This window comes from Bufo bufo, chromosome 1, assembly GCF_905171765.1.
Source record: "Bufo bufo chromosome 1, aBufBuf1.1, whole genome shotgun sequence".
NCBI lineage: Eukaryota > Metazoa > Chordata > Amphibia > Anura > Bufonidae > Bufo > Bufo bufo.
Window position 1 is genome coordinate 509,423,598 of NC_053389.1, and position 25,690 is coordinate 509,449,287.

General features: G+C 41.3%; 1 protein-coding gene across 1 annotated transcript in view; it reads right to left on the minus strand.

Annotated features, from left to right (window-relative positions):
- LOC120981506 (kinesin-like protein KIN-14R) overlaps positions 1 to 25,690 on the minus strand; it is a 101,835-nt gene that overhangs the window by 23,838 nt on the left and 52,307 nt on the right. The window contains exons 9-10 of the mRNA XM_040411046.1: positions 11,219 to 11,279; positions 9,836 to 10,044 (exon numbers count right to left, since the gene is read on the minus strand). Of these exons, the coding sequence (XP_040266980.1) occupies positions 9,836 to 10,044; positions 11,219 to 11,279 (270 nt within the window). The remainder of the gene's footprint in view (positions 1 to 9,835; positions 10,045 to 11,218; positions 11,280 to 25,690) is intronic.

Consider the following 25,690-nt stretch of genomic DNA (forward strand, 5'->3'; position numbering starts at 1 on the left):
CCTAGAATTTTTTATTTTTTGTCACAAGTTAGTGGAAAATGATGATTTTTTTTTAATTTTTTTTTTCTTACAAAGTCTCATATTCCACTAACTTGTGACAAAAAATAAAAACTTCCATGAACTCACTATGCCCATCAGCGAATACATTGGGGTGTCTTCTTTCCAAAATGGGGTCACTTGTGGGGTAGTTATACTGCCCTGGCATTCTAGGGGCCCAAATGTGTGGTAAGGAGTTTGAAATCAAATTCTGTAAAAAATGACCAGTGAAATCCGAAAGGTGCTCTTTGGAATATGGGCCCCTTTGCCCACCTAGGCTGCAAAAAAGTGTCACACATCTGGTATCTCCGTACTCAGGAGAAGTTGGGGAATGTGTTTTGGGGTGTCATTTTACATATACCCATGCTGGGTGAGAGAAATATCTTGGCAAAAGACAACTTTTCCCATTTTTTTATACAAAGTTGGCATTTGACCAAGATATTTATCTCACCCAGCATGGGTATATGTAAAAAGACACCCCAAAACACATTCCTCAACTTCTCCTGAATACAGAGATACCAGATGTGTGACACTTTTTTGCAGCCTAGGTGGGCAAAGGGGCCCATATTCCAAAGAGCACTTTTCGGATTTCACTGGTCATTTTTTACAGAATTTGATTTCAAACTCCTTACCACACATTTGGGCCCCTAGAATGCCAGGGCAGTATAACTACCCCACAAGTGACCCCATTTTGGAAAGAAGAGACCCCAAGGTATTTCGTGATGGGCATAGTGAGTTCATAGAACTTTTTATTTTTTGTCACAAGTTAGTGGAATATGAGACTTTGTAAGAAAAAAATAAAATAAAAAAAAATCATCATTTTCCGCTAACTTGTGACAAAAAATAAAAAGTTCTATGAACTCACTATGCCCATCAGCGAATACCTTAGGGTGTCTACTTCCTGAAATGGGGTCATTTGTGGGGTGTTTGTACTGTCTGGGCATTGTAGAACCTCAGGAAACATGACAGGTGTTCAGAAAGTCAGAGCTGCTTCAAAAAGCGGAAATTCACATTTTTGTACCATAGTTTGTAAACGCTATAACTTTTACCCAAACCATTTTTTTTTTTTACCCAAACATTTTTTTTTTATCAAAGACATGTAGAACCATAAATTTAGAGCAAAATTTATATATGGATCTCGTTTTTTTTTTGCAAAATTTTACAACTGAAAGTGAAAAATGTCATTTTTTTGCAAAAAAATCGTTAAATTTCGATTAATAACAAAAAAAGTAAAAATGTCAGCAGCAATGAAATACCACCAAATGAAAGCTCTATTAGTGAGAAGAAAAGGAGGTAAAATTCATTTGGGTGGTAAGTTGCATGACCGATCAATAAACGGTGAAAGTAGTGTAGGTCAGAAGTGTAAAAAGTGGCCTGGTCTTTCAGGGTGTTTAAGCACTGGGGGCTGAGGTGGTTAAGGGGGGTGGGCTGCTGTGGAGGTCAATGTTAAGGGGCAGAGTGCTGTGGAGGGTCAGTGTTAAGGGAATGGGCCGCTGTGAAGAACACTGTTATGAGAGCGAGGGGCTGTGAAGGTCACAGTTAATGGGGAGGGGCGCTGTCGAGGTCACTGAAAGGGGCGGGCTGCTGTGGAGGTCAAAGTTAAGCACATGGGTTGCTGTGGAGGTTACTATTAAGGGAGAGGTATGTTGTAGAGGTCGCTCTTATTGAAAACACTGTGGATATCATTTGAACTCACAGACAAAGAGTTCAATAGGGAACACAAAAATAACACATCCTAGATCTGAATTAATTAAATATTCTTCTGAAATACTTTGTTCTTTACATAGTTGAATCTGCTGACAACAAAATCACACCAAAAAAAAATGGAAATCAAATTTTTTAACCCATGGAGGTCTGGATTTGAAGTCACCCTCAAAACTAAAGTGGAAAAGCACACTACAGGCTGATCATCCTGCACAGTGTTGGGCTGTAAGCACAACCCCCACCTGTGGATGTCGGGCCCTCATATCACCCTCATGGAGTCTGTTTCTGACTGTTTGAGCAGACACATGCACATTTGTGGCCTGCTGGAGGTCATTTTGCAGGGCTCTGGCAGTGCTCCTCCTGTTCCTCCTTGCACAAAGGCGGAGGTAGCGGTCCTGCTACTAGGTTGTTGCCCTCCTACAGCCTCCTCCAAGTCTCCTGATGTACTGGCCTGTCTCCTGGTAGCGCCTCCATGCTCTGGACACTACGCTGACAGACACAGCAAACCTACTTGCCACAGCTCGCATTGATGTGCCATCCTGGATAAGCTGCACTACCTGAGCCACTTGTGTGGGTTGTAGACTCCGTCTCATGCTACCACTAGAGTGAAAGCACCGCCAGCATTCAAAAGTGACCAAAACATCAGCCAGGAAGCATAGGAACTGAGAAGTGATCTGTGATCACCACCTGCAGAACCACTCCTTTATTGGGGGTGTCTTGCTAATTGCCTATAATTTCCACCTGTTGTCTATCCCATTTGCACAACAGCATGTGAAATTGATTGTCACTCAGTGTTGCTTCCTAAGTGGACAGTTTGATTTCACAGAAGTGTGATTGACTTGGAGTTACATTGTGTTGTTTAAGTGTTCCCTTTATTTTTTTGAGCAGTGTGTATATATATATATATATATATATATATATATACACAACACAGAAAATCCGCAGCACTCCTTGAAGTAAAAAATGTGCAGTTTATTCACACATGTCAAAAAAAGACAGTCTTTTTTTTGACATGTGTGAATAAACTGCACATTTTTTACTTCAAGGAGTGCTGCGGATTTTCTGTGTTGTTTATCCTGTCCTGCATCAGGGGACCACCGCGGGCACCTGCACAGCTATAGCTGTTCATTAAGGAGTGCTGCCTGACCCTTTCTATGGATCCATTGGATATATATATATATATATATATATATAACGAAGAGTCAGGGCAGCACACCTGATAGTGAATAGATGGGTGCCAGCGGTGGAAACACCTTACCAAGGTGTATAATATAAAAAAGAAAAGACACCGCAGCACATCCGTAGGTGAAAAATGTGGATCTTTATTCACCCTTGCGACGTTTCAGTCCACTTGCTGGGACCATTATCAAGCAATGCATCATACAGGGTTGTGGGTATTTATGTGGTCATAGCAAGTTAACATACATAAGTGGCAATTAAGAAAATATACAAGAAATGTGCAGCAAAATATCTCATATACAAATGAGAAAAACATCATGCCTGGAAAACAATATAATCGATACAAATATTTGTATAAAAAACATCCAGGTATAGTGATATTTCAAAAAACATAGTATAATATACAAGTGACAATCAGCAAAATATAATAATCATCACCTGTGTAAGTGCAGGTGTAGACAGGGCCAGCAAGGAATCAGGTGAGCTCAATGGCAGGCGGATACACTATTGCGGGTAACACCGCATGGATACGGCGTCCCGGAACTAAAGCTGCGCATGTCCATGAGGTCACTCCAGGGATAATCACGTGATCCCCTGTGAAACATGGAACTGTGTCTGCGCATGTCCGTGAGGTCATCCTGAGAATGGGCACATGATCCCATACGGAGACGTCACCTGACACGCCGCATAGCAGTTTATTGTGATGAAACGTAAATTGTTAATGCAAGCGTATTTCTATATGTATCAAAGGTGTCGGCTATTAAATCAGGATGTGACACCCCGGGTAAAGTATCGGGTGACGTGCTATCTTGCGATGCACTATCATCCGAGAGTTATGAGTAGAGAAGAAGGGGAACAGCGGCAGCTGTTATCCTCCCATCTCTCTCACTAAGTAGTAACCCTATCAGGTGAAGAACATCCAAAGTAGCCATAAAGTAGCGCTCGCAAACATGTTTTAACAAAATCTAGTAAGTATGCAGCTGTCACGGGATGAGTCGTACATTTTCTAGAGTATCCACCCTCCTGTTGAGCAAAACCCTTCAATCCAGGGGTCCTATAAGTGATAAGAATAAAAAATATATTATCCAAATATATTAAGTAAAAAAAGGACAAATTCTTCAATACATAAACTGACAAGGACAGAACAGTGGGAAATCATATGAATAGCCATGGTTCATATTCGACATTCAACCCCCCCGGTTTAACCATTTGTAATTTAAAAATCCATTCGGATTCCCGTTTTTTTTAACATTTTTATGCGGTTACCGCCAGTGCGCGGCAATGGGACATGGTCAAGGATCATAAATTTTAAGTCACCTTCAGCATGGCCCATGCTCGCAAAGTGGTGTGAGACAGGCAAATCCTTACGCTTCTTGCGTATAGAGAAGCGGTGTTGGTTGAAGCGGGACTTAAAATTACAGGTTGTCTCGCCCACATACAATAGCTTGCACGGGCACCACAAAACATAAATTACAAAACTCGAATCACAGGTTAAATAAAATTTGATAGAATAAGGAACCCCTGTGAGGGGATGAATAAAGTCACGTCCCTTCACCATGTATTTGCAGTTTACACAGTGGAGGCACGGGTAACTGCCAGTTTTTTTTAGGAGCCAAGAATAACTGACGTGCACCTTTTTGTGGGCCTATATCATTTTTTACAAGTTTATCTTTTAAGTTGCGGACTCTTTTATAAGACATGATCGGTCGAGTAGAGAATTCTGGGATATTTGTGTGTTCTGTGCCCAGAATCGACCAGTGTTTGTTGAGGATTTTGTTAATGTGAGGACTAGCTTCACAGAAAGTGGATACAAAAGGTATTTTATGGGATTGATCCCTCTTGGTACCCTGAAAGAGTTCACTTCTCTCTTTTTGATTAATAAGTTTTAATTGCTGTTGCAATATAGAGATCGGGTAGTGCCTTTGTTTGAAACTTTGTGTCATATTGTCAAGAGTTGTGTCTAATGTGGATGGGTCGCTGACAATTCTTTTTGCTCTAATGAACTGGCTATACGGTAATGACCGCACCATCGTCCGAGGATGAGCACTATCAAACCTAAGGACGGTGTTGCGGTCAGTAGGTTTAGTATAGACCTCAGTGCTTAACACACAACCCGTGCGTCGAACACTGACATCCAAAAAGTGTATCATGTTGTCTGAGTATTCTAACGTAAATTGAATATCAGGAATCAGGCTATTTAAATAATTGTGGAACAATTGTAGCTCCAATGCTGTGCCCGTCCAGATAACAAAAATATCGTCTATGTATCTCCACCACCTCAGCACATGGCTGAAGTGGTGGGACACATAGACGTATTGTTCCTCCAAATAAGAGATGACCATGTTGGCGTAAGTGGGTGCCACATTCGTCCCCATGGCCGTCCCCCTAATTTGCATATAATAATCATCTCCAAAGAGAAAATAAGAGAATTTTATATAATAATTATTTTCTCTTTGGAGATGATTATTATATGCAAATTAGGGGGACGGCCATGGGGACGAATGTGGCACCCACTTACGCCAACATGTTCGTCTCTCATTTGGAGGAACAATACGTCTATGTGTCCCACGTCTATGTGTCCCACCACTTCATCCATGTGCTGAGGTGGTGGAGATACATAGACGATATTTTTGTTATCTGGACGGGCACAGCATTGGAGCTACAATTGTTCCACAATTATTTAAATAGCCTGATTCCTGATATTCAATTTACGTTAGAATACTCAGACAACATGATACACTTTTTGGATGTCAGTGTTCGACGCACGGGTTGTGTGTTAAGCACTGAGGTCTATACTAAACCTACTGACCGCAACACCGTCCTTAGGTTTGATAGTGCTCATCCTCGGACGATGGTGCGGTCATTACCGTATAGCCAGTTCATTAGAGCAAAAAGAATTGTCAGCGACCCATCCACATTAGACACAACTCTTGACAATATGACACAAAGTTTCAAACAAAGGCACTACCCGATCTCTATATTGCAACAGCAATTAAAACGTATTAATCAAAAAGAGAGAAGTGAACTCTTTCAGGGTACCAAGAGGGATCAATCCCATAAAATACCTTTTGTATCCACTTTCTGTGAAGCTAGTCCTCACATTAACAAAATCCTCAACAAACACTGGTCGATTCTGGGCACAGAACACACAAATATCCCAGAATTCTCTACCAAGAGGGATCAATCCCATAAAATACCCTTTGTATCCACTTTCTGTGAAGCTAGTCCTCACATTAACAAAATCCTCAACAAACACTGGTCGATTCTGGGCACAGAAAACACAAATATCCCAGAATTCTCTACTCGACCGATCATGTCTTATAAAAGAGTCCGCAACTTAAAAGATAAACTTGTAAAAAATGATATAGGCCGACAAAAAGGTGCACGTCAGTTATTCTTGGCTCCTAAAAAAACTGGCAGTTACCCGTGCCTCCACTGTGTAAACTGCAAATACATGGTGAAGGGACGTGACTTTATTCATCCCCTCACAGGGGTTCCTTATTCTATCAAATTTTATTTAACCTGTGATTCGAGTTTTGTAATTCATGTTTTGTGGTGCCCGTGCAAGCTATTGTATGTGGGCGAGACAACCTGTGATTTTAAGTCCCGCTTCAACCAACACCGCTTCTCTATACGCAAAAAGCGTAAGGATTTGCCTGTCTCACACCACTTTGCGAGCATGGGCCATGCTGAAGGTGACTTAAAATTTATGATCCTTGACCATGTCCCATTGCCGCGAACTGGCGGTAACTGCATAAAAATGTTAAAAAAACGGGAATCCGAATGGATTTTTAAATTACAAACGGTTAAACCGGGGGGGGGGTTGAATGTCGAATATAAACCATGGCTATTCATATGATTTCCCACTGTCCTGTCCTTGTCAGTTTATGTATTGAAGAATTTGTCCTTTTTTTAACTTAATATATTTGGATAATATATTTTTTATTCTTATCACTTATAGGACCCCTGGATTGAAGGGTTTTGCTCAACAGGAGGGTGGATACTCTAGAAAATGTACGACTCATCCCGTGACAGCTGCATACTTACTAGATTTTGTTAAAATATGTTTGCGAGCGCTACTTTATGGCTACTTTGGATGTTCTTCACCTGATAGGGTTACTACTTAGTGAGAGAGATGGGAGGATAACAGCTGCCGCTGTTCCCCTTCTTCTCTACTCATAACTCTCGGATGATAGTGCATCGCAAGATAGCACGTCACCCGATACTTTACCCGGGGTGTCACATCCTGATTTAATAGCCGACACCTTTGATACATATAGAAATACGCTTGCATTAACAATTTACGTTTCATCACAATAAACTGCTATGTGGCGTGTCAGGTGACGTATCCGTATGGGATCATGTGCCCATTCTCAGGATGACCTCACGGACATGCGCAGACACAGTTCCATGTTTCACAGGGGATCACGTGATTATCCCTGGAGTGACCTCATGGACATGCGCAGCTTTAGTTCCGGGACGCCGTATCCATGCGGTGTTACCCGCAATAGTGTATCCGCCTGCCATTGAGCTCACCTGATTCCTTGCTGGCCCTGTCTACACCTGCACTTACACAGGTGATGATTATTATATTTTGCTGATTGTCATTTGTATATTATACTATGTTTTTTGAAATATCACTATACCTGGATGTTTTTTATACAAATATTTGTATCGATTATATTGTTTTCCAGGCATGATGTTTTTCTCATTTGTATATGAGATATTTTGCTGCACATTTCTTGTATATTTTCTTAATTTTATGTATGTTAACTTGCTATGACCACATAAATACCCACAACCCTGTATGATGCATTGCTTGATAATAGTCCCAGCAAGTGGACTGAAACGTCGCAAGGGTGAATAAAGATCCACATTTTTCACCTACGGATGTGCTGCGGTGTCTTTTCTTTTATATATATATATATATATATATATATATATATATACACACACACACACACAGAATAATTCATTTTAAACAATTCTGCAACTAACCCAACAATGAATTCATTAGACTAGGAATCAAAAGCAATTACTATTCTACTATCACATTTTCCTCCCCCAACTACAACCAAAACCACCCTTTAATTGTTCATTCATTGTTCTCAATGACTAAACGATTAATGGTTCCTCTATTAAACTCAATGGAAGGGATTAATCTCTTGGTTCCCACTATCTAGTTCATTTGCCGCCCTGATCTTTTAAAAGAGACGATTGCCCTACAAAGAGATTACAAATCGCCTTGTAGAACATTTAATAGAAATCAATGTGCTGCCAATGGGATGATTACACTTCAGGGATTAATTAAATGCAATTGAGTGATCAAACATCACCCCTCTACTTTATCTCTCTCTGCATGGATGCTGATATGATAAAATATATTTCAATTACTACCAGAGCACCATTATTTTGAATTATCCTATTATTAGATTACATTTGGCATATTTGGGTATTTTTGATGTTACAAATTCCAATAGGCTATGAGGCCACGAATCTTGAAGGAAAGAACTCATAGAGCAATTCCATATGCAGAATCTGTTGCTGAGAAAATAGCATTTAGGGGCAATATTTTCCTTATACACTTTTTTCAGTAATCTCCCTCATTGTGCAGCTGGGCACTGCCGATTTCTAGACTCTTATACAGTATGCACTGCTGGATCAGGTGCTTTTGCAGCCATTTTTGTAAAGCGGTGAGGTGAGCTTTCTAGCTGCAGTTAAATACAATCAGCATATACTCTTTATATCTGCTGGTATCTAAATGTTTCTAATAAGATGGTCAGTGACATTGGAAATAATAAAGTGCACATAAGTCATATCAGGTGCTCCATTACAGGGTTAGTGTGGTTAGGAAGCCATGTGTGGCCTATAAGCCTATTTGACTGAGAGGTAGCTACATTCGGGCAGTTGCTAACTGGAAGCCTAATTTTCAGTTAGTAGACAAAAGTGCAGGACCATGAAATGGGATAGGAGGGCTGTATAATGCCTATAATTCTTCAAAGTGGCCATACACTTTGTCTGAACACTCATTTGGCCAGGGGTATGGGGATATGGGAAATGGGGAGAAGGCACAAAGCCAACGCTAGATACCAGCAGCCATTTGCCTTCAGGAGAAAGTCAGGACAGTGGCAGCCTCGTACACATTAGATGGTCTTCTGTGACTGATGAAATCAGTGGGTTCGTCTGACGTTCATGTAATGTGTATAGACACATTTATTTCATATAAAATATTTATAAATGGTGCAAATTCATTGATATATCTAAAAAAATGTAATGTTTTTCATGTGTGACATAAGCTACATCCATCATATACCATTTCATTGAATGCTGTGGGGAGATTTATCAAGACTATCGCTTTCTTGATATCCTCGGGGCTGCCAGAGAATTCACCTAATTTATGACAAGGTGCACGCCTCGTTATAAATTAGGTGCATCCTCCTGCAGTCCATGCGCTCAGAGCTGCCATTGATTTTTGGCATAAATTAAGGTAGATTTGTTGGGGAGGCTGGCCATGCCCTCTTCCCACCATGGCCATGCCCCCTTTAAGGAAAGTACAGAGAGAAATGCGACAATTTTTTTAAAAGATGCACTTAAAAAGTCGCAAACACATAGTTTGCAACTTTTTAAAGCCACTTTTCAGGTACAAGGGAGACGATAAATATCCCTCTTTGTCCCTTCTCTGTACAGGAAGCTGACTCAAAGCCATTGAAGCCAAACTTATCATCCAAGCCAAGCAGTCAAAGAGCAGCCTTCTCATTACTGGGTCAGCGTCCTCTGTACTTCACAGTACTACAGCTTTAGGGAGTAGAGTTCCTTAGAGGAAGCACCACACACAGAAAATCACAGGTAATTTCACTGGCTCCATAATTCCCATTACAAAGACAAATCGTGATAGAAGACAATGAAGAGATGTTACCTTTCAGTGTTCATTTTTGTAGATTCCACTGTTCTATTCTTCTCACCAAATGACATTATCCTTTTTATATCCTCTTCAGACAATACTTCCATTTCTGTTAATCCAGGCAGTGTTACCACTTTTCCATGTGACCTGATCTCAAGCTGTTTGTTCCCGCTGTGAGAGAGCAGATCCCACACTCCTTCATTATAAATCTCTATCATTGAAATCTAATCAAAGATAAAAAATACAAAGGATAACCATGAGGAAAGCTGAAAAATCTCTGTCCGTTGGAACGTCGCACACACATGAGAGAATATAGTAGTACGAGTTTTGCTTCAGTCTAACCATTTTTGGAGTGCTGCCATCCAGGCAGGCTGGCCATAAACACAACAGTGTTGATTGAAAATGGATAAATGAAAGAATGTTTATCGGATGATTTAACATCACATAAACAAAACAGAGGAATAAAAGCAACTTTAAACACCCTTGATCATTGAGTGGGAACAATATGTTCAATGCGCCTTATGTTAAAATAATCCTAAGCACCAGGAACAACTGTATGGAAACAAACCACAATCAATGTCAACACAAGTGTAAAGATGATCAAATTATTCCAGATCATTTATTGCAATAGATGTAATGTTTGTCATCACTGGTCATCATATTTCAGATCTTTATACCCAAAACGAGCATTTAACTAGTCATATGGGAATCTGGAAGTGGGTAATTTCACACCTTCTGGACCATACTGAGAGCCTTTATATAAAATTAAGGTTAAACCTAGGTTGTAATAATATATAATAAACTGGTCTGGGTATGTCCAAATGCTATACTGTATGTTCACACCACTGTCTCTAAGAGTCTTCTTACCAGTTCTCTATAACATTATCAGTCTCAAGTATCAGTGCTGTTGGTTGTCAAACTATGTGATAATAGACCATCATACAAAAGTTAACAGATGCATTAGATCTGGTATTCTGTTAAAGGGGTTGTCTGAGATGTTGATATTGATGGCCTATCTTCAAGAGAGGTCATCAGTATCTGATCGGTGGGGGTCCAACTCCTGGCACCCCTGCTGATCAGCTGTTTGAAAAAGCTGCAGCGCTTCAGTGAGAGCCGTGGCCAATTCCTAGGCCAGTGACGGTCACATGATGACATGGCTTAGGTGCAGCTCAGTCCGATGCAAGTGAATGGGCATGAGCTGCAATACCAAGTACAGATACTATACTATGTATGACACTGTGCTTAGTATGTTGTGAGGAGGTTGCAGCACTCAAAGGAGCACCGTGGCCTCTTCAAACAGCTGATCCATTCACTGTCTAGCTTGGGCGGTGATAAATGTGCACCGCTGTACTTCAATTTCTTAGAAAGTAAACAATAACGTACAATAGGAATACATACCCTTATGACATATTTAACCCTTTCTCTTTCATGACATATGCGCAGGAGTTCTCTAATTGACCTGTAGATATTGACAAAAATTATTAATTTACATTCCATTACACTATATAGTAAATAATAATGCATTATACCTTTCTGATTCTGTTTTATAGTGAAAGCAATCTAGATTAGAAGAATACTTAAAGACGACCTTTCACCGATTCTTACCCTTTGAACTAACTATACAGACATGTAGAGCGGCGCCTGGGGATCTCACTGCACTTACTATTATCCCCGGGCGCCACTCCGTTCTGCCGCTATGCCCTCCGGTATCTCCGCTCACTAAGTTATAGTAGGCGGAGATACCAGTCCCTAAGTTATGGTAGGCGGAGTCTGCCCTAGCGCTGGCCAATCGCAGCGCAGAGCTCACAGCCTGGGAGGTTATTTTCTCCCAGGCTGTGAGCTCTGCAATGCGATTGGCCAGCGCTAGGGCAGACTCCGCCTACCATAACTTAGGGAACGGAGATACCGGAGGGCATAGCAGGAGAACGGAGCGGCGCCCGGGGATAATAGTAAGTGCAGTGAGATCCCCGGGCGCCGCTCCACATGTCTGTATAGTTAGTTCATAGGGTAAGAATCGGTGAAAGGTCCTCTTTAAAGGGAAACTGTTATCAGAAATGATCTATGTAGGGTAGGTGCCCTGAAACATAATCATACCTTTCTTTTAACCCCTTAAGGACTCAGCCCTATTTCACCTTAAAGGGCTTCTGTCACCCCACTAAAGTGATTTTTTTTTTTGGGGCTAGTTAAATTAGTTATATAGCGATATATGAAAATATAATTGTGTTACTTACATTGATCCAGCAGTTTATTCAAAAAACGAAGTTTTATCATATGCAAATTCGGTCTCTACCAGCAAGTAGGGCAGCTACTTGCTGGTAGCTGCTGCAGAAATCCGCCCCCTCCTCTTGTTGATTGACAGGGCCAGCCGGGATCTCCTCCTCCGGCCAGCCCTGTCGGCATTTCAAAAATCGCGCGCCTGTGTTGATTCAGCGCAGGCGCTCTGAGATGAGGAGGCTCGTCTCCTCAGAACTCCCTCAGTGCGCCTGCACCGATGACATCACCGAAATAGAAGACGTCATCGGCGCAGGCACACTGAGGGAGTTCTGAGGAGACGAGCCTCCTCATCTCAGAGCGCCTGCGCCGAATCAACACAGGCGCGCGATTTTTGAAATGCCGACAGGGCTGGCCGGATGAGGAGATCCCGGCTGGCCCTGTCAATCAACAAGAGGAGGGGGCGGATTTCTGCAGCAGCTACCAGCAAGTAGCCGCCCTACTTGCTGGTAGAGACCGAATTTGCATATGATAAAACTTCGTTTTTTGAATAAACTGCTGGATCAATGTAAGTAACACAATTATATTTTCATATATCGCTATATAACTAATTTAACTAACCCCAAAAAAAAAAAAATCACTTTAGTGGGGTGACAGAAGCCCTTTAAGGACTTTTTTGCAAATCTGACCAGTGTCACTTTAAGTGCTGATAACTTTAAAACGCTTTTACTTACCCAGGCCGTTCTGAGATTGTTTTTTCATCACATATTGTACTTCATGAAACTGCTAAAATTCGGTCAAAAAAGAAAAATTTTTTGCATAAAAAAAATACCAAATTTACCCAAAATTTTTAAAAAATTTGCAAATTTCCAAGTTTCAATTTCTCTACTTCTATAATACATAGTAATACCTCCAAAAATAGTTATTACTTTACATTCCCCATATGTCTACTTCATGTTTGGATCATTTTGGGAATGATATTTTATTTTTTGGGGATGTTACAAGGCTTAGAAGTTTAGAAGCAAATCTTGAAATTTTTCAGAAATTTTCAAAAACCCAATTTTTAGGGACCAGTTCAGGTCTGAAGTCACTTTGCGCGGCTTACATAATAGAAACCACCCAAAAATGACCCCATTCTATAAACTACACCCCTCAAGGTATTCAAAACTGATTTTACAAACTTTGTTAACCTTTTAGGTGTTCCACAAGAATTAATGGAAAATAGAGATACAATTTAAAAATTTCACTTTTTTTGCAGATTTTCCATTTTAATAATTTTTTTCCAGTTACAAAGCAAACTCAATATTCATGGCCCTGATTCTGTAGTTTACAGAAACACCCCATATGTGGTCGTAAACTACTGTAGGGGCACACGGCAGGGCGCAGAAGGAAGGGAATGCCATACGGTTTTTGGAAGGCAGATTTTGCTGGACTGTTTTTTTTTACACCATGTCCCATTTGAAGCCCCCTTGATGCAACCCTAGAGTAGAAACTCCATAAAAATTACCCCATCTAAGAAACTACACCCCTCAAGGTATTCAAAACAGATTTTAAAAACGTTGTTAACCCTTTAGGTGTTCCACAAGAGTTATTGGCAAATGGAGATGAAATTTCTGAATTTCAATTTTTTGGCAAATTTTCCATTTTAATCCATTTTTCCCAGTAACAAAGCAAGGGTTAAGAGCCAAACAAAACTCAATATTTATGGCCTTGATTCTGTAGTTTACAGAGACACCCCATATGTGGTCGTAAACCGCTGTACGGGCACACGGCAGGGCGCAGAAGGAAAGGAATGCCATACGGTTTTTGACAGGCAGATTTTGCTGGACTGTTTTTTTTTGACACCATGTCCCATTTGAAGCTCCCCTGATGCACCCCTAGAGTAGAAACTCCAAAAAAAGGCCCCATTTTAGAAACTACGGGATAGGGTGGCAGTATTGTTGGTATTAGATTAGGGTACATATGATTTTTGGTTGCTCTATATTACACTTTTTGTGATGTAAGGTGACAAAAAAATTGTTTATTTAGCACAGTTTTTATTTTTTATTTTTTACAGTGTTCATCTGAGGGGTTAGGTCATGTGATATTTTTATAGATCCGGTCGATACGAACGCGGCGATACCAAATATGTATACTTTTTTTTTATTTATGTAAGTTTTACACAATGATTTCTTTTTTGAAGCAAAAAAAATAATGTTTTAGTGTTTCCATAGTCTGAGAGTCATATTTTTTTTTGTTTTTGGGCGATTACCTTGGGTAGGGTATGATTTTTGCGGGATGAGATGACGGTTTTATTGGCACTATTTTTGGGTGCGTGTGACTTTTTGATCGCTTGCTATTACACTTTTTGCGATGTAAAGTAACAAAAAATTGTTTATTTAGCACAGCTTTTATTTTAAATTTTTCACGGTGTTCATCTGAGGGGTTAGGTCATGTGATATTTTTATAGAGCCGGTCAATACGGATGCGGCGATACCTAATATGTATACTTTTTTTTTATTTATGTAAGTTTTACACGATGATTTCATTTTTGAAGCAAAAAAAATCATGTTTTAGTGTTTCCATAGTCTGAGAGACATAATTTTTTCAGTTTTTGGGCGATTACCTTGGGTAGGGTATGATTTTTGCGGGATGAGATGACGGTTTTATTGGCACTATTTTGGGGTGCGTGTGACGTTTTGATCGCTTGCTATTACACTTTTTGTGATGTAAGGTGACAAAAAAATTGTTTATTTAGCACAGTTTTTATTTTTTATTTTTTACAGTGTTCATCTGAGGGGTTAGGTCATGTGATATTTTTATAGATCCGGTCGATACGAACGCGGCGATACCAAATATGTATACTTTTTTTTATTTATGTAAGTTTTACACAATAACAGCTTTATTAAAACAAAAAAAATTATGTTTTAGTGTCTCCATATTCTGAGCCATATTTTTTTTTTTTTTTGGGCGATTGTCTCAGGTAGGGGCTCATTTTTTGCGGGATGAGATGACGGTTAGATTGGCACTATTTTGGTGGGCAAACGCCTTTTTGATCGCTTGCTAGTGTACTTTTTGTGATGTAAGGTGACAAAGAAATGGTTTATTTAGCACAGTTTTTATTTTTTACGGTGTTCATCTGAGGGGTTAGTTCATGTTTATAGAGCCGGTCGATACGGACGCGACGATACCTAATATGTTTAAAAAAATAATTCCCCTAATTTTTACCATTTTTTTTTATTTTATTTGGGGGAAATGACGTTTTTGTTTATTTTTACTTGAAACTTAAAATTTTTTGGGGTGAAAACTTTATTTTTTCAACTTTTTTTTTCACTTTATTTTTTGTCCCACTTTGTCCTAACTTTTGGGGGTCTAATCCTTTACAATGCATTCCAATACTTCTGTATTGGAATGCATTGGCTGTATGAGTAATACAGGGGGCTGGATCTCACAGGCTCTTCACCGGAAGGCAGCGCAATGCCTTCCTTAGGCATCGCGCTGCCTTCCATGCCATCGGGTCCCCCCCACAGCCCCATGTGGACCCGATGGCACCGCCGACTACCGCCGCCCGCACAATAAAAAGCCGCAAACCGCAAGTCTGAATCCCCCGCGCATTTAGCCGTGGTGCCCTCTCAATGATTTGAGCAGGCACCATGTTCCGATCACCGCCCGCCTGGCGGCGGTGACCGGAACAACACATGACGTACCGGTACGTCATGGGTCCTTAAGGACTCGGGAAACATGCCGTACCGGTACGTCATGCGTCCCTAAGGGGTTAAAAAGTCAGTCCTATAATCCTGAGGAAAGAAAAAACTTTTATTATTTTCATTTTTTGTAAATAAGGTTTTTGGTGCATGTGGCTTCCTGTGTGACATCGCTCCCGGCTGTGAAATCCCAGGGACTGTTAATCAAGAGGGTCAGGTACTGAGCAGGATTATTGGCAAAGTGGTGGTGCACCTGTCAGCAATGTAGGCAGGAACACACTGACAGTGAGCCCTAACTGGAACTCAGCCCGCTTTCCCTGCCTACTTGCAGTGCAAGCCCTAAGCAGCAAGTCTGCAACTGGACAATGTTCCCTACTCTGCTAAGTGTGAGACAGACACAGACGAAACAACACAGAAACAAGGTCGTATGGGAATGGGTCAGAACCGGGTACAGTACCAAATGGACGATACATTACCCAATCAGAAGACAGAGGATAGAATACCCAAGCTGAAGTCAGAACCAGATGGGAATTACAGTACCAAATCACGAGACAGAGAACGGTCAAAGACAAGCCAAGGTCAATATAACAAGCAATCTAAACACGCACAGAATGAAACCAGGAGCACAGCTAGGGAGTAAAAACCTATAACTGGCAATGGTGTATTGCCAGCAGAGGGTTTAAATAGAGCGCCGAGTCCCTGGATCAGAACCTGATAGGTCCAGGGACTTGGCACTCCATTGGACCAGAACACAAACTGCCCAAAATAGGCAGGCTGAGCTGTCACTCAGCCTGCATTATATCCAGACTCACCAAAACAAAATCATAGCTAATTTCCCCCTTAGCTTTGGGGAGGTACACAGAGAGCACTCTGTTACTGTGGATGCGCTCACGTTACCAGGGGGCATTGCTAAGCCGCACTTCCTGGGGGGCGAGCCCGGCATCGCGTTTCACTTGTCACGGCCGCTCCGCAGACCTAGAGTGCATTGCTGGAGCCTGGGCAGGTAAGTTTGTGACAGCACCAGAAGGAAAGTTGTTCCACATTATCTAGAATATAATTGATTAGATTTAATCATTTTATTACCCAATTTTCTGGTGTATACAGTACATTGAAAAATGGCCATAACTTCATGTTTACAAAGTCCTTGCACCATTTTTTTCTGGTATGTCCATGTGACTCGTTTATCAAAGCTGTGCTGAAAGAGAAGCTAGACTACTGAAGTACCACTACTAAACAATCTTCCCCAATTTCTACAGGCACCCGTTATATGATGTGTCTATATTGGAGAAAGTTAAAATACATCACAAACTCCCAGATTTAAAGTCTTAAAAGAAGATTCAGTTGACTGCAAGTTACATTATAATGAGATTATCCTTCAGTTTTTATTTGACAGTATACTGTATAATACCATCTGCCACCATAGCATATTATATTCTGTAACTGACAGAATGCTCTCACTATCCTCCATAACCAAAATTATATTCTTCTATAAAATGATACTGTCAAAGAACCATTCCAGCTTTAGATGGTAAATATTTTATATTGAGAATTGAATTTCATATCAAGTATTTCATTGCGTACTTCATTTTTTATGTGTTTGTGATTGTCTTAATTTTATTTCTTATAAGTTACCCTACCATATTTCCTTGCATATGCTAGAATAAGAGAAAAAATTGGATATTTTTAATCTCAAAGTTGCTTTAGATGTTGATAGAGGTCACAAGAAGAAGAGTTTCTATTGTTTATATAAAATATTGTTTTACTTCATATTAAAAATCTTCTAAAATAGCGAGGGAGATTTATCAAACTTGTGTAAAGTAGAACTGGCTTAGTTGCCCATAGAAACTAGTCAGATTCCTGATCATTTCTCACAGCTCCCTTGGAAAATAAAAGGTGAAATCTGATTGGTTGCTATGGGCAACTATGCCAGTTCTACTTTACATCAGTTTTATAAATCTATCCCTAAAATCTTTAAATACAGTGAAACCTCTTGAATATTCAACTTCCTTTATAAGACCATCACTAATCTAGGCCAGATTTGTCCTTTACAAATTTCCACTTCCTTTATAATAAATATATATATATATATAGTAACTTGTTTATATAATATCTAGTGGTCATCTCAAAGAAGTTTCGCTGTAGATATTTTTATATTTGTTTTAATTTTTTTTTGTGTGGATTAAAATATTAATACAAAAGTAACATATTTATGTAAACTATACAGTAAGGCATATTGACAGGGTTGTCTTCATGAAAAGATCACGCTATAGTGCTAATATTTTTGCTGTTGTTTTGTTTATTGTTCCATTCACCCCCTTAGGGCTCCATACCGCGGGTCCGCAATACACGGGGCACCAGCCGTGTGCATTCTGCGTCTTGAATGGGTCCGCAAATCCGGAGATGCAGTGCGGAACGGAACGGAACCACAGAACGGAAGTATATGAATGAAGTGAAAAGGAAATGTTTATTTGTATGTTTAGCTGTACGTTTAATTGGGTTCACACCCCCATCAGGGGGAAGGTGTGGGACACCCCCCCCCCCCCACTTGCACTATTTAAAAGGCACATTGTGTATTGGGATTTCACTGCTTGATAAAGACCAGAGGTGGTCGACACATCGCTGTATTATGCTGCTGGTTTAAATTAACCACCTCAGCTCCCCTAGCTTAAACCCCCTTAATGACCAGACCACTTTTTACAATTCTGCACTACACTACTTTCACAGTTTATTGCTCGGTCATACAACTTACCACCCAAATGAATTTTACCTCCTTTTCTTCTCACTAATAGAGCTTTCATTTGGTGGTATTTCATTGCTGCTGACATTTTAACTTTTTTTGTTATTAATCGAAATTGACCAAAATTTTTGCAAAAAAATGACATTTTTCACTTTCTGTTGTAAAATCTTTCAAACAAAACTACATTTCTATATAAATTTTTCTCTAAATTTATTGTTCTACATGTCTTTGATAAAAAAAATGCAATAAGTGTATATTTATTGGTTTGCACAAAAGTTATACCATACAAACTATGGTACAAAAATGTGAATTTCCGCATTTTGAAGCAGCTCTGACATTCTGAGCACCTGTCATGTTTCCTGAGGTTCTACAATGCCCAGACAGTAGAAACACCCCACAGATGACCCCATTTCAGAAAGTAGACACCCTAAGGTATTCGCTGATGGGCATAGTGAGTTCATGGAAGTTTTTTTTTTTGTCACAAGTTAGCGGAAAATTATTTATTTTTATTTTTATTTTTTCTTACAAAGTCTCATATTCCACTAACTTGTGACAAAAAATAAAATTTTACATGAACTCACCATACCCCTCATGGAATACCTTGGGGTGTCTTCTTTCCAAAATGGGGTCACTTGTCGGGTATTTATACTGCCCTGGCATTTTAGGGGACCTAAAGCGTGAGAAGTAGTTTGGAATCCAAATACGTAAAAAATGCCCTGTGAAATCGTAAAGATACTCTTTGGAATTTGGGCCCCTTTGCGCACCTAGGCTGCAAAAAAGTGTCACACATGTGGTATCGCCGTACTCAGGAGAAGTAGGGCAATGTGTTTTGGGGTGTCTTTTTACATATACCCATGCTGGGTGAGAGAAATATCTCTGTAAAAGACAACGTTTCCCATTTTTTTATACAAAGTTGTCATTTTACAGAGATATTTCTCTCACCCAGCATGGGTATATGTAAAAAGACACCCCAAAACATATTGCCCTACTTCTCCTGAGTACGACAATACCACATGTGTGACACTTTTTTGCAGCCTAGGTGCGCAAAGGGGCCCAAATTCCAATGAGTATTTTTAGGATTTCACAGGGCATTTTTTACGCATTTGGATTCCAAACTACTTCTCACGCATTAGGGCCCCTAAAATACCAGGGCAGTATAAATACCCCACAAGTGACCCCATTTTGGAAAGAAGACACCCCAAGGTATTCCGTGAGGGGCATGGCGAGTTCCTAGAATTTTTTTTTTTTTTTGCACAAGTTAGCGGAAAATGATTTTTATTATTTTTTTTCTCTTACAAAGTTTTATATTCCACTAACTTGAGACAAATTTTTTTTTTTTTACATGAACTTGCCACGCCCCGTGAGGGGTATGGTGAGTTCATGTGAGATTTTATTTTTTGTCACAAGTTAGTGGAATATGAGACTTTGTAAGAAAAAACAAAAAAACAAAAAAAATAACTATTTCCGCTAACTTGTGCCAAAAAATAAATAAATCTTCTATGAACTCGCCATGCCCCTCAAAAGTGATCTTTATAGCGCCGCAGCGATTTTACGGTGTTTTTGCAGTGATCAGAAAAAAATAAATTTCTGTCACTGCGGTGGGGCGGACTGAACGCAAGTGTGCGCACAAGATCAGGCCTAATCGGGCGAACACTGCGTTTTATGTAGAGCCTATAGAACATGTCCTATTCTTGTCCTCAATTGCGGACAAGAAAAGACATTTTCTATATAGTTCTGGCAATGTGGAAAGCACATTGCCGGTGTCCGTGTTTTGCGGATCCGCGGTGTCCGTGTTTTGCGGATCCGCGGATCCGCAAAACACATACGGACGTCTGAATGGAGCCTTACAGGGGGATGATCAGGGAGTCTATATGGGGTGATCACCCCCCTGTCATTGATCACCCCCCTGTAAGGTTCCATTCAGACGTCCGTATGTGTTTTGCGGATCCGCGGATCCGCAAAACACATACGGACGTCTGAATGGAGCCTTTCAGGGGGGTGATCAATGACAGGGGGGTGATCAGGGAGTCTATATGGGGTGATCACACCCCTGTCATTGATCACCCCCCTGTAAGGATCCATTCAGACGTCCGTATGTGTTTTGCGGATCGGATCAGGGAGTCTATATGGGGTGATTAGGGGTTAATAAGGGGTTAATAAGTGACAGGGGGGGTGTAGTGTAGTGTGGTGATTGGTGCTACTTACAGAGCTGCCTGTGTCCTCTGGTGGTCGATCCAAGCAAACGGGACCACCAGAGGACCAGGTAGCAGGTATATCAGACGCTGTTAACAAAACAGCGTCTGATATACCTTTCAGGTGCGCGCGTTCACAGGAAATATTGCGTCTCGTGAGATGACGCGCCGATGCGTCAAGGAGGAACAAATCGATCGCCGCCGGAACGCAATACTGCGTTAGGCGGTCCGAGGTTAAAGACCAGATTTTTTTCACTATTGGAAGAGTGCTGCGGATTTCTATATATACCGATCCCACTAGCACAGTCATTTTACCACCGTTTCTCCTGTGGTCCACCTTCTCTTGTATCCAGATGTGAACTGACATGCTCAGTAGCTTCCCTGTTCCTGTTCTCCTTCCAGTGCCAATGCAGTTGTCACATGTCGGAGGCCCAAGGCAGAGCTCCGGGACGTCATACGAACAGGACACAGGTAAAACGGACCAAGGACCCACAGCGAACTTTATTTTAGGTGTAATAAAAGAACATGACAGTACAGCAGGTTAGGCAGTAGTGGTAGCACTACCACAGAACCAAGTGCACCGGCAGACCAGAGGCAAAACCCAGAGAGCGGAGAGCCAGTGAGCCCCGTTCTTCACAGAGCCCCTGGTGGTGGGGATGAACTGAGCCGAGGGCTCACTGGTCGCACCTCCAGGAAGGTCCCGGTACACTTGGCCTCTACCTGCATAGAACCACGCTACCTGCATAGAACCAGCGGAACAGAAAGCAACAGAACTGGAACCCATGCAAACACCGGACATGGAACAGACAACAAGATGAACGGGAACCAGCACAGAAGCAGATGCCTGGACACCAAGTGGGATGGAAGCATGGCGGTCTAAGGAAGAGCTGCACACAGACAAGAGATACACAGACAAGAGATTCACACAGACTAAAGATTCCCCCTCCGGGGAAGCCAGGGACACTCTAACGAAGGCAGGACAAACACGGGATAGGAACAGACCAGAAAGGAACTACAGGCAGACAAGAACAGACAAGGATCGGAAGCAGTAGGCACTGCCAGACAGGACATGGGACAGAAAACATCAGAAGCAGTTTAGCACGGCCAGGCTATCAGATGCAGTTGCGCACTGCTAGGCGAAACAAGGAACGGACAAGGATAACATAAACATCATACAGAACAGGTGCAGATCAGACAAGGCAAATAACATCAACAACATAACAGAACAGGTGCAGTAGAACAGACCAATGCAATACCAGGCGACACCACACAAAAGGGCAGATGGCAAGAACCCCCTGGGTCAGCATCAAGGTGCTACACCCAGCAAGACACAAGAAAGACTGACCCCCCAGCTCATAGATGGATATAGCTAAATAACCAGGGCACCTGATAAGCCACACCTAGGACCAGATCAGGGGAAGTTAACCCCGTCAGAACAGGAGTACAGAACCACAAAACACACAGGCTGCAGTACAGGACATTGCCCCTGGCAACCAGCATACACGGAGACTAGCACAGCCAGTACGCCAGAGCACAAACAACCCGTGTAATACTGACAAACAGAGAAGCATTATGGGGAGAGCAACATTCACAGGCAGCAGTTCACAGAAGACACCGCAGCCAGCACACAGCCCCAAGCAACCAGTCTGCACAGGAGGCAGCCTGCAGCCAGTACGCGAGAGGGCATGCAGCCAGCCTACACGTTCACAACTGTCACAGTGAACCACACTATGACAGCAGTGATCGCATAGCTAAAGGGGTTAGGTCCCGAAACATATTCAACATTTTTCAAACCACCTGAATCTGAATACTTTTGTAACTGAATGTAATTGAAAATTTTGTATAGCCAGTTTACTATTCAATAAAATGGATCTGTATGGCGCCACCTGCTGTTTGTTCTTGTCCTTATTTTTTGTCCATCTCACTGAGCAGGTTTGAATGTGCTCAGTTTAAATCTTCAGCTGCCACCAGACATATATTCTGTTAGAAGCTGTGACAGTTAGGGCTCATGCACACAAATGTATCTTCTTTCAATGTCCGTTCCGTTTTTCTTGGAACCATTCACTTCAACGGGTCAGCGAAAGAATGAAAATTACTCAGTGTGCATTCCGTTTCCGTATGTCCACATGGCTGTTCTGCAAAAAAGATCATAGAACATGTCCTATTCTTGTCCGTTTTGCGTACAAGGATAGGCATTGTTACAATGGATCCAAAAATAAAGGATGCAATACGGATGTCACACAAACATCATCCGTATTTTTGTGGATCTGTATTTTGCGGATCGCAAAATAAATACAGTTGTGTACATGAGCCCTTACAGGGAGAGAGCTGCAGCAGAAAAGACTCTCCCCGAGCTGCCAGGCTGAAGATAATCAAGCAGAGCAGTTGGGGCAGTGAATGTGGAGATCTCTGGTGAGGTACAGGACTATTTGTTAGAAAAGTATTGTCATGTACTATATGTTGTCCGATTTTCATTTTTTACATCAATCATAGCATAACCTCGTGAAGTAGCCCAGACACCTGTCATTGTTTCATCTCTACTTATAAATTAATAAAAATATATACAGTTGCAATAAAAGGTATGTGAACCCTTTTGAATGATATGGATTTCTGCACAAATTAGTCATAAAATGTGATCTGATCTTCATCTAAGTCACAACGATAGACAATCACAGTCTGCTTAAACTGATAACACACAAAGAATTAAATGTTACCATGTTTTTATTGAACACACCATGTAAACATTCACAGTGCAGGTGGAAAAAGTATGTGAACCCCTAGACTAATGACATCTCCAAGAGCTAATTGGAGTGAGGTGTCAGCCAACTGGAGTCCAAACAATGAGATGAGATTGGAGGTGTTGGTTACAGCTACCCTGCCCTATAAAAAACACACACCAGTTCTGGGTTTGCTTTTCACAAGAAGCTTTGCCTGATGTGAATGATGCCTCGCACAAAAGAGCTCTCAGAAGACCTACGATTAAGAATTGTTGACTTGCATAAAGCTGGAAAGGATTATAAAAGTATCTCCAAAAGCCTTGCTGTTCATCAGTCCACGGTAAAACAAATTGTCTATAAATGGAAAAAGTTCCGCACTGCTGCTAGTCTCCCTAGGACTGCTCAATGAGGTGAAGAAGAATACTAGAGTAACATAGTAACATAGTACATAAGGCCGAAAAAAGACATTTGTCCATCCAGTTCGGCCTTTTAACCCGCAAGTTGAGGAAGGCAAAATAAAAAACCTGTGAGGTAGAAGCCAATTTTCCCCACTTTAGGGGAATAAAAAATTCCTTCCCGACTCCAATCAGGCAATCAGAATAACTCCCTGGATCAACGACCCCCCTCTAGTAGCTATAGCCTGTAATAGCTAAAGACTTACAAAAGTCTCTGGCATATGCTAACATCCCTGTTAGCGAATCTATGATACGTAAAACACTAAACAATAATGGATTTCATGGGGGGATACCACAGAGGAAGCCACTGCTGTCCAAAAAAAACATTGCTGCACGTTTACAGTTTGCACAAGAGTACCTGGATGTTCCACAGCAGTAATGGCAAAATATTCTGTGGACAGATGAAACCAAAGTTGAGTTGTTTGGAAGAAACACACAACACTATGTGTGGTGAAAAAGAGGCACAGCACACCAACATCAAAACCTCATCCCAACTGTGAAGTATGGTGGTGGGGGCATCATGGTTTGAGGCTGCTTTGCTGCGTCAGGGCCTGGACGGATTGCTATCATCGAGAACTTAAGGCCATCTGTCCACCAGCTGAAGCTCAACAGAAGATGGGTGTTGCAACAGGACAACGACCCAAAGCATAGAAGTAAATCAACAACAGAATGGCTTAAACAGAAGAAAATACGCCTTCTGGAGTGGCCCAGTCAGAGTCCTGACCTCAACCCGATTGAGATGCTGTGGCATGACCTCAAGAAAGCAATTCACACCAGACATCCCAAGAATATTGCTGAACTGAAACAGTTCTGTAAAGAGGAATGGTCAGGATTTACTCCTGACCGTTGTGCAAGTCTGATCTGAAACTACAGGAAACGTTTGGTTGAAGTTATTGCTGCCAAAGGAGGTTCAACCAGTTATTAAATCCAAGGGTTCACATACTTTTTCCACCTGCACTGTGAATGTTTACATGGTGTGTTCAATAAAAACATGGTAAACACAAAAAAGGGGGGCCAGCACATCCCAATGCGTAGGTGCACGTCGCAGTGTGGGTGCAAATATACATTTGACAAACACATAGGGCAACAGCACTCTACAAACCAAAGGTAGAGTACAAAAGTATATTACATAGTAAATGCTATGCTAATAACTTAGAGATGCTTAGCAAATACATTTTGTACAAAATCATTTGAGACCGTCTGCCGCACGCCAAGGCAATCTCTAATAAGACGGGTCCTAACACTAAAGCTCACCTGTTGGGTGCCATAACAGCGACCATGAAATCCAGGAAATGCAGGTCCGACATGCATGCTGGGCCCCTGTTGATCCATATCTGTGTGGAGCCAAAATGGCCTACATGGAATCCAGGGACTATAAATACCAGCATGCATGCTGAGCAAACTATATACTCATGCTAATTAAAATCAGCCTGTGAGGCAGAAGAGGCTAGGGAGTGCACGGCCCTGCATATGGGAGTCAGCCTCTACTCCCATATATAATACTACAAACACAAAAAAGGGGGGCCAGCACATCCCAATGCGTAGGTGCACGTCGCAGTGTGGCTGCAAATATACATTTGACAAACACATAGGGCAACAGCACTCTACAATCCAAAGGTAGAGTACAAAAGTATATTACATACTGAATGCTATGCTAATAACTTAGAGATGCTTAGCAAATACATTTTGTACAAAATCATTTGATCCCGTCTGCTGCACGCCAAGGCGATCTCTAATAAGACGGGTCCTAACACTAAAGCTCACCTGTTGGGTGCCATAACAGCGACCATGAAATTCAGGAAATGCAGGTCCCACATGCATGCTGGGCCCCTGTTGATCCATATCTGTGTGGAGCCAAAATGGCCTACATGGAAT